Here is a 9,393-nt window from a genome sequence, read left to right as displayed (position 1 = left end):
GGCTTATATTACTCGTTGTAGGATCCAGTTTTCAATAGATCCAAAACACTAAGCGTAAATTCGCCTTTTACCCAGCATCGCAGCTATCGCAAACACTGATCAGGCAATTGCCAATGTTTTTGCGCAATTTTTCCAAACAACATATTCAGCTACTTCCTGTCCTAGTCAGTCCTATTCAGAAGGAATGTCGAAGTCAAACTTAATCTTTTGTCCGAGCCTGAGTGAAAGCTCCCTTTTTTTAGATCTGTAACGGGAAAAGCCAGTCTACTCACCGGGTCCTAACGGTGTTTCTGGCTGTGTGCTTAGATGCTACACTTCTCAAATTGATTACCCTATTCTTAGAAACTACTGACTCCACATCTATTTGGAAGGAATCACTTGTTATTCTCCTTCATAAAAAGGGAAATAAATCGTATACTAGCAATTATAGAGGTATCTCCAAGTTGTCCGCTATCCCCAAGCTTTTCGAAAACGTTATTACTCCCCATTTGCAACATCTTTGTAAATCAATTATATATCCATGTCAGCATGGATTTATAACCCGCAGGTCTACTACGACAAACCTTTTGGAGTTCATTAGAAAAAACCTTCAGACTAACGAAGTGTACACGTATTTTAGCAAGGCATTTGATTCCATAGATCATTCGCTTCTTGGACGGAAATTAGACTAATTAGGGTTTTCAAACGATCTTCTTACATGGATTTCGAGTTATCTGAGCGGAAGGACACAGCGAGTTATTTTCAAAAGCTCTGTCTCTAAGCTGATTCAAGTTACTTCAGGCGTCCCACATTGGCCAACTTCATTTTACATCATATATTAACGATCTCCCTTTAGTCTTGACAAAGTCGCGTGCCCTTATGTACGCATATGACGTTATGTTATGCCTGCAATATTGCGATATTTTCCGCAATTCAGACTTACAAACGGATCTTGATGCCTTTCTAACACGGTGTTGTGAAAGGCTATTGATCTTATACATTCTATCAGGACAATCCACAGTATCCCAAGTAAAATTTGGTTGTGAGTTGACTAGAATTACACAAATTGATGACCTTGGCGTCCTTATGGACCCAAAACTTAAATTTTCTAAGCACATTTCATGGTGAACCACGCCAGGGGAGTGCTTGGATTGATAAAAGTTTGTCAAAGGAATTCAATGATCCGAATATCACAAAGACCTTATTTGGCCCCCGTTGCAGAGGGGGTGGGGTGCTGCGTTGCTTTTAGTGTTGTCAATTCAATAACCCGATTGATTTGTGGGATATAATTTATTTTTAAAATTGTTAGCTGAGTAACGGGTATATACAAGTCGACTTTAGCGTTTCCCCTGGATTTACTATTCTGAATATTCATATAGGAGCTATATGAAATGGAATCCGATTTTAGTCAAATGAAATTATGAAATTCATTCTGGTATATTGGTCCGTTACTATTTTTCGACAATTTAAGTTTTTTAATTTTTCGGTTGTTCCAATTGGAGTTATAGTCCGATTTTAACAAAACTAAAAACGTTATTTAAAAATATTTAACCATTAAAATACCTCGAAAATTATTTTAAAAAAATTTAAAAACACCAAAGTTTGAATTTTTAAAAATTTGCCTATGATTGTCCCCATGGAAGCTTATCATATAGTCGTTTGATTCAGCTTGCTCCGACTTACATATTTACTACATGCTATAGAAAAATCCACCTTTGCAAAATTTGCATGTAGAATCGGACATATGGACGGACGATCGGACGGACGGACGCACAAGGTTATACCCATTTATTCTACTTACCGAACACCCCGGTAGCTCTCAAAAAAAGTTCTTTAAAACGACTTAATTTTGATTTATATGCGTATATGTTTAAAAGCAACGAAGTAATGCAAATTTTCACCTGCCTTATTATGGCAGCTATATGACATCATTGTACGATTTTAATAAAATTAATTAAATATCGAAGTGTTTTCAAAGAAATTGAAAATCAGCCAAATAATAATTTGTTCGTACATTTTTCAATCGTTCCTATTGGAGCAATATGTTATTTTCATCCGATTTTTTATAAAATTAAAGCCGTAATTCTGAAATATTAAACCATGGATATGTCTCGAAGTGTATTTAAAAAAAAAAACAGTTTTAATTGTTTGTATTTATTTGTCTATTCTTTTGAACATTTCTGGACCACTGCAAAGACTACAACTGAGTTCTTGCGTAAAAATTAAGTACACTCATAGAAAAAATCCAGAACTTCGGTTTCAAATCAAGAACGAACGGTGTCAAAAGTAGGGTAAGTTCAAATATGTTTGTTTCAAGTACGAAAGGCAATATTCAAGTAAGAATTATTCAATCCCGAAGTTCTACATTTGAGAATGAACGTCATCAGTCCAAGTACTCATAAGTGCTTGAAGAAAGGGCGAAAGATATTGGTTTGAGTACGAAAAATTCTTAATGCAACTATAAAAGTTTCTAACTTAAGTTTTTTAAAAAATGTGTTTTTGTCTCTTTCTCTTTTTTTTCTTTTCTCTTTGATTTCATATGAAATGAGAATGAAACATAAGATAAACTGATATGTAAGGCAAACAGAAAAGCAAACTTGTTTTGTTTACTGCATGTCGATCCAACCGGGTTTCGAACCGAGGCCTTTGGATTCGTAGACGCATTAAATGGTTGCGCCACACTCGCATCACAACTTACTATGTACTTAGCCCGTATAAGAATTCGAAGCAACTTGTGTGCAATCAAATAGCTTTTAAAAGCTATACTTTTGAGTTCAAATAGATAAAAATTTAAATAAAAGCAGCACGTTTGCAATGAAATGATTCGTTCTTCTTTTTTCTGGGTGTATGTAGAAAAGTTAGACCATGCCTGCAAAATGCTTTAAATTGGGAATCAAATATCAAGGAAAAGTGGCCTTAAACTTTACCAAATTGATTTTTTTGTGGTGAATTTTGTAAAATTTATTTTTTTTATTTGGTTAAAGGCATTTTAAAATCAAGGCATTTAATATGCCTTTCAGCATATCAGTGACTTTCACAAAGTGAGAGCAATCACGGATTCCTAAATTATGTACTCCCTTCAATTTTAACAATTTTAAGTTGAAGAGTCTAATTGTGGCTGCAACTTGCTTGGGTCATGTTTATATTTTCACATATATCGAAAATTTTTGGCTTTCTATATGTTTGTTCTAGGAGTTGGCCTTATTTTGCTTTATGAATAGCAATTCAAAAGTCTGCCCGCCAGCTGTCACGTGTTAAACACATTTGCTGTCCCTTTTTATGTGACTTTAAATTTTCCAAGTCCAAATGTACGTCCCCATCTGTTGCAAAGCCATAAACTTGCCTACCTGTTTGCCATTTTTCCAGGTCATATCAAAAGGTTTTTAGGGGAAGGTTCGCGAAAACAATTAAATAACGATTAGAGTTGACAGCTGTTGAGCTTACCTGATTGTGATCGGTGGATTACGAAAAACCAGGGGTTACCGGTATACGGGCATATATTTTACCTGAGCCCGCTATAAGAGGACTTACAAGCGCACCCAAGCCCACAGTTACAAACTGCAACGTCTAACGTCAACAACCTGAGAAAGCACGAATCTAAAGATGTTCCTAAGCGGTTCTACACCAAACAACAAGCACAACGAGATGGTAGTGAATACGGCAGCTATGAACAGTGAAGATCTTAGTGAACTACTGCAGCTGAACGCTGAGATCGAGGAGCGCTGTCGGTCCAGCCGGCACGGAGGCGACCCCACCGCATGTGGCTTGCTCCGGGCTACTATGACGAGGGAGGAGCTTTTCGAAATCTCCTCCCTAAACGACGATCGCTTCCTGTCAGCCCTGGAGCATCAAAACTCATATATGACATCGCGACGAGTTCAGGTTACCGACCTGGATTTGTCCAGTATCGAAAATCTGATGAAATACTTTGACGAAGAGGTACCCGTAACGCCCACCAAAGTACTTGGGGCCTCCAAGGCGTGTGCAAAAGGAAAAGTGGCCAGCGCCATTGCCAAGCTTCGGATACAGCCGGAGACAGTCACTTCGACTAAGCCTGAGTTGGGTAGTGGCAACCTAAAGATAAGTGAGCTTAAACAGATGTACGAACAGCAGCCGGAGATAAAGACCCCACGTCCAGCAACTCGGATACCTAAAAAGTCGTCCGCTTCGCTTCCAGTAAAAGTGAAGGAGATGGCTCAGCTGTTCAACTCAAAGATCAGCCAAGTGATACGCCGCGCAGAACAGCCACCCTACGTTCAGTTGCAAAACGAGCTCTCGCCAGAGTCCAAACCCCACTTATATGTGAAGTCGGAGCATGGACCTTGCTTGGTGGCCGAGGAAGTATTCCGTGAACTGAGTGTCAAAGACAAGGCGCTTTTGTTTAACAAGTTTATAGGTGACATGGCAGCCAAACATCCTAAGTTCACCGCACACGCTGCGGATCTCAAGGCGAAGGTGAATAAGCAGGTGGCCCGCGGCGAGGTAGTAGCGGAAAAGCAGGTCAGCGTTAAGCATCTGGCTCAGGAGTTGGAAGCGAAGTGTGTCTTGGACACAGGATCGCCACCTCGGCCAACTGGAGTTTCTTCTCCCAAGTCCACTGAAGGCAAGGGCGAGACAAGCACATCTCAGCTACATGTGAGCACACTCACTGTGATCCTCAAGCCCAGCTTGGAGCGTAGGGCTCCACAGGCACTAGCTCGTCGTTGCCTGGAATGTCAGGACGATAGCCACAACCCAGAGCGATCCCAAAAACGAAACCTCGCCGCGATACGAACCGTACTGCCGACGGAGGCCTATGCGCCGCCCAAGAAAATCCGACGCACTCGGCAAGAGCGCAGCGGTAGTGATAACCATGTGTTCTTTCAGAACGAGCAGCTTGAGAGTCTTTTTTACAGTTGGCTAAGCACAGAAAACGGTGTGCAGTTCGACATAACTAGTGCTTCCAACAGTCAGCAGACCATAGAGATTGCCGCCGAGGATGGTGCGTACCTAGATCAGCCAACCTCCAATACATTGGAAGATGTGAGCCAAAAGTCCGCAGTCGAGCAACTCTTGGAGGAGGCCATAGCCAAACTAGAGCTGGAGAGCAAAGTGAAAGAAAACCACATCGAGAAAAACAAGGATGATATAACTCAGGGTCAGATCGTGCAAGTCACTCCCCGTCGTATTAAGCGTCAGGCCCCTCCAGTGCCTGCACCACGGCTTAATCTGATTCAAACCCATTCTAGTGCATCCAGCTGCAAGCAATCCGAAGCTGAAGAGAGTGAATCCGGATTGTCTACTCTACCCAAGGTAAGTGCCCATTCAATTAGGTCGACGACAGATCTCCATACAACCTCCCTTTCCGCCCACAGATTACAAGTGACGAATCACAACCCGAGATGCCTAAAGAAGACTTGCAGCGAAATGACTTTGACTTTGTTAAGCCCCAACGGCCGCCGCGTAAGAAGAAGATGCGCCGAACTCTCACTTGGAAGAAGGAGAACTCTATTGTGGAGGCTACCGCGATCAACTCAACGGACTCAGATTCGGATTACAAGCCGTCCCTTTTAGCACAGGCCAAGAAAACAACGAGTGCGAACTGCAGCTTCCCACTGCCCGAACAAAGTTTTATTGAGTTGGACAAGTCACTGATGCGCCATGTAAACTCGCCCCGGAAGATCAAGTCAGCGTACACCTTAACCGTATTGTCGTCACCCTCGCCAAATGCAGACAGCGATCAATCACCGTCTCAAACACCAAGGCAGTCCCTCGGACAAACTATTAGGGACAGTTTCGTGGATCATGGCTTCGAGACGTGCTCGAATGATCCTATGGACAACAGTCCGCTGCGCAGATCCTCGGTAGGCGTCTCGGACTCGAAGCCCACTGGGTTTTCTACGCCCATTAAAGGACGTCATGCTAGCAGCCCGGCGCAACAACAACTTTTTAGCCCGATTCTCACCCAGGAAAGGCCTCGTCGCAGTTCTCTGGCCATGCAGGTGATTCGGGAGGATCACCCTCTAGATCTTGATGTCACCTCCAGCTCGCCCTCTACTTCCTGTAGTGAGCGTGAGTTCTTCGCCAACGCGCCGACAGTCGAAATGAACTCCCAGGATGAGATTCCAGCTAGCAAGTTACATTCGCTGTTCTGGATTACATCCGGGGACTTTACTGTCTCATTGGAAATCTTTCCAAATAGCCCTGAGCGCCTTCGTCTGCTTTACGAAATCTTTACGCAGAAGAGCTGGGAAACTCGTGATCTTGCCTTCGGAATCGACGGTCACAAGTTTACACGCAGTTGTGAAAACACAGACACCGCCCGACAGTCGTTGCCCGAACGTCCTCCCAGCGTAAAGGGCTGTTCCCACTACTGGTTCGCCAGCGGAGACCTCGCTGTGCCCTTTAGCGGAAAACTGATGTCCGGTGAGAAAATTGAGCGTTTATTCGCATTCCTCAACGAAGAACAGTCGCAACTGCGCTTTGGCGTAGACCATATTGAATTTAGCAGCGTGCCTGAGTTCTGGCCCACTACCCAGAAATATTCGATCGAGAGCTGCTACAGCATGCTTGTCGGTCTGCAGACTGGCGCCAGCAATGGGCTGGAGGGCCGCAATAAGTTCTCCTGGCCTAACAATATCAACAACGTCAACCAGGCAGTCAAAACGAGCGACTTGGATCAGTCAGAGTTCGAGACCGATAGCTTCAGCAACAATAGCGGAAGGCTGTCGTTTTCTCCCGACATTTTCACCTTGGACTACGAGGCGGTTCCCCTAGACGACCTCTTCGCTAAGGCTGCTCCTGTTGACGCTACGCCAGTCATGTCTGTGCCGCTAATGATGCAGACCTTAACGCAGCAGCAAATCAAGCTTCGCAGTGTGGAGCAGCGCATCCGCAGCTACGCTAGGCCCTCTAATTTCACGGACACCTCGTTGGAACACTGTCGCAATACACCGCAGTATATTCAAAGGCTACGCTCCATCATCCGAGCCATAGATAACATCGGACGCGACGATGGATTCCGGAGCTGCTCGATGGAGCAGCTCGAGAGCTTCATATATTTTCTCAGCGAATATGCGGATGTGTGCCTGGCTAATTGTTCCGAGCATATGGACAAGATTCTTGACACACTAATGGATCGACGGGCCATAGAAGTCTAAGTGGTGATCCGAAAGCAATATTTTTTAGACATTAGTTCCTAGACATTAACATAAAATGTTAAAAATATTTCTAACAATAAACTTCAAAGACAAAGACAAAAAAGTAAAACCAAGGATTAATTTATCGAATCATCTTCTGGGGTGTTTGTCGATGTTCAACTGTCGAAATCTGTAATTTCGGAAGGCAGTCTAGTGATATAAGTTAATACCCACAAGTTCATTGTTGGTATAGTTGGGCAAGAAAATCAAAACAATTTTCTGCTTAAAACCTTGTGAGCTTACCACTTCCATCATCATTTCTGCCACCCTGTACCGTCTCCGATGATGCCGCCGCCGCCAATAATTTTATTTATTTAAAGTTCATTACAACATAATATAACTCGTCGAATTTAAACTTCAATTAAAAAAAAGAGACTTTAAAATTAAAAAATTTGTAATTGTATATTTTCTAAGGGGTAATTTTTAAGTGGCGTACTCACATGGAGACGACTAGTGAATAAAAATGAAACAAGAAAGGAATCAAACTTCGGCAAACCGAAGTTCATATACCCTTGCAGCTATTGCAAAAACGAAATATTCTTGAAAACAATATAATTATGATTTACTTGCGTATATGTTTGAGAACATTGAAGCTATAATGATTTGCAGCTTAATTAAATTAATTAAAAGCGCAATTCTGAACTGTCAAATTATTAATAAGTCAAAAAGAATTTAAGAAAAAGTTACAAAATAGAAAGTTACATTAAAAAAAAATTGTTTATAATTTGTTATTGTTTCTATTGGAGCTATATGATGTAGTCGACCAATTTTGATGCAATTTAAACCGTAATTCTGAAATAATTGACCATTACTATATGTCGAAGAACTAAAAAACAAATTAAAAAAATTAATTTGATTTTCCGATATAGTGAGAAGAAAAAATCGGAGATTTAAACATAAACTTTAATTACCCATCAGTGGTATACACTTCCTTAAAGTTCCGCAAACCAACAAAAAAAGGAGCAGATCTTAGATTAGATTTTCAAATGATCTAAGCACGATGAATTCCGGATCGCCAGTTGTAGTAGCCATATCAACAATCTTAGTCCAAATTAATTAAATCAAAAAACCTCTGCAAAAAGAAGTCAAATACAAACAGGATATACAAATAAAATTAAAAATTCAATAACCAAAAAAAAAAAAATAATTTATAAAAAATTGAAATTCCGCGATTCTAAAGAAACCATCCGGAATAAAAGGAAAATTCCAGCCAAAAGTTAGCAAAATATAAATAAAAATTAATACAAAAGTTGTGTTTTACCTAACAATTAATATTAATATTTTCCTCAACAAAATTTATAATATTTTTTAACAATCATGATTATTATTTTGGTAATAATAATAGTAACAAATTATTAGTAATTAATATTTAAATAAATATGTGTCTCTAGTATTTTTATACCCCTGCAGAGGGTATTATAATTTGAGTCCGACCCTTAAAAGTGTATATATTCTTGATTAGCATCCTAGTGATGTGAGTTGATCTAGCCATGTCCGTCCGTCCGTCCGTTTCTACGCGAACAAGTCTCTCAGTTTTAGAGCTATTTGCATGAAACTTTCCCAAAGTTGTCTTCCTGTTGCAGGTAGTACATAAGTCGGAATCGAGTCGGGTCGAACGACTAAGGCATATAGATCCCATAGGATCAAACGGAAAAATACATGAACAAAATTATAGCTTTACTGTTTTTAAATTCGATATTTAGTATTAATTATTTATTTTGTATTTATGTTTTAAATTTGGACAAAATCGGACGACTATATCATAAGTTAAAAGATTGATTAGGATTTTGTTATAAGAAATTAAATCAAACTTCTCTTGGTTGAGTTAAGCAAAACAATTATTGATTTTAGCTACGCGTCTCTCCATCGCTGCCACCGTCTCTGCCGCTGGTGCTGTTTCTGCTGACGTTCTTCGATATTATTGGTTGCTGCTCTTGGTCGCCGTCGCCGTTGTCCAAACTTATTTGTAATTGTCCGGTGCATTTTAATTATTGTTTTATTTTATGCAATTAATTGAGTTCGATAAACTTTGGAAATTGGCTTTTCTGCATTCCCACGATCGCTGACCAAAAGGTGCAAGCTCAGCGCACGTGGCTAAGTTGGTGTGAACTTTATTGAGGGCATTGAGTTGCTGTTTGGAGAGCAATCAATGCTTACTCTTTTCATCTGTTTAGGAATTTGTATTATTTTGGGTGTTAACTCTTCCCGTCTTAAACGCGACTGTTCTCGGTCGCAA

At 40.6% G+C, this 9,393-nt stretch overlaps 1 protein-coding gene across 1 annotated transcript; it reads left to right on the top strand.

Annotated features, from left to right (window-relative positions):
* The first annotated feature begins 3,566 nt into the window (after positions 1 to 3,566).
* On the top strand, positions 3,567 to 7,213 carry LOC128253196 (uncharacterized). The gene is made up of 2 exons (XM_052981420.1): positions 3,567 to 5,271; positions 5,334 to 7,213. Exons 1-2 carry the CDS (start codon positions 3,583 to 3,585, stop codon positions 7,116 to 7,118), a joined length of 3,474 nt encoding a protein of 1,157 aa, XP_052837380.1. The 5' UTR covers positions 3,567 to 3,582; the 3' UTR covers positions 7,119 to 7,213.
* Positions 7,214 to 9,393: the final 2,180 nt, after the last annotated feature.

This window comes from Drosophila gunungcola (genome assembly GCF_025200985.1).
Source record: "Drosophila gunungcola strain Sukarami chromosome 2L unlocalized genomic scaffold, Dgunungcola_SK_2 000007F, whole genome shotgun sequence".
Lineage (NCBI taxonomy): Eukaryota > Metazoa > Arthropoda > Insecta > Diptera > Drosophilidae > Drosophila > Drosophila gunungcola.
The sequence above is the reverse complement of the archived record's forward strand: the minus strand, read 5'-3'. Positions and strand labels throughout refer to the sequence as shown.

Bases quoted from the DNA above. Each gene is read 5' to 3' on its own strand.
- LOC128253196 (XM_052981420.1), top strand. From the start codon at position 3,583: ATGTTCCTAAGCGGTTCTACACCAAACAACAAGCACAACGAGATGGTA. The intron at 5,272-5,333 runs GTAAGTGCCCAT...TTCCGCCCACAG, and splicing joins GATTGTCTACTCTACCCAAG to ATTACAAGTGACGAATCACA.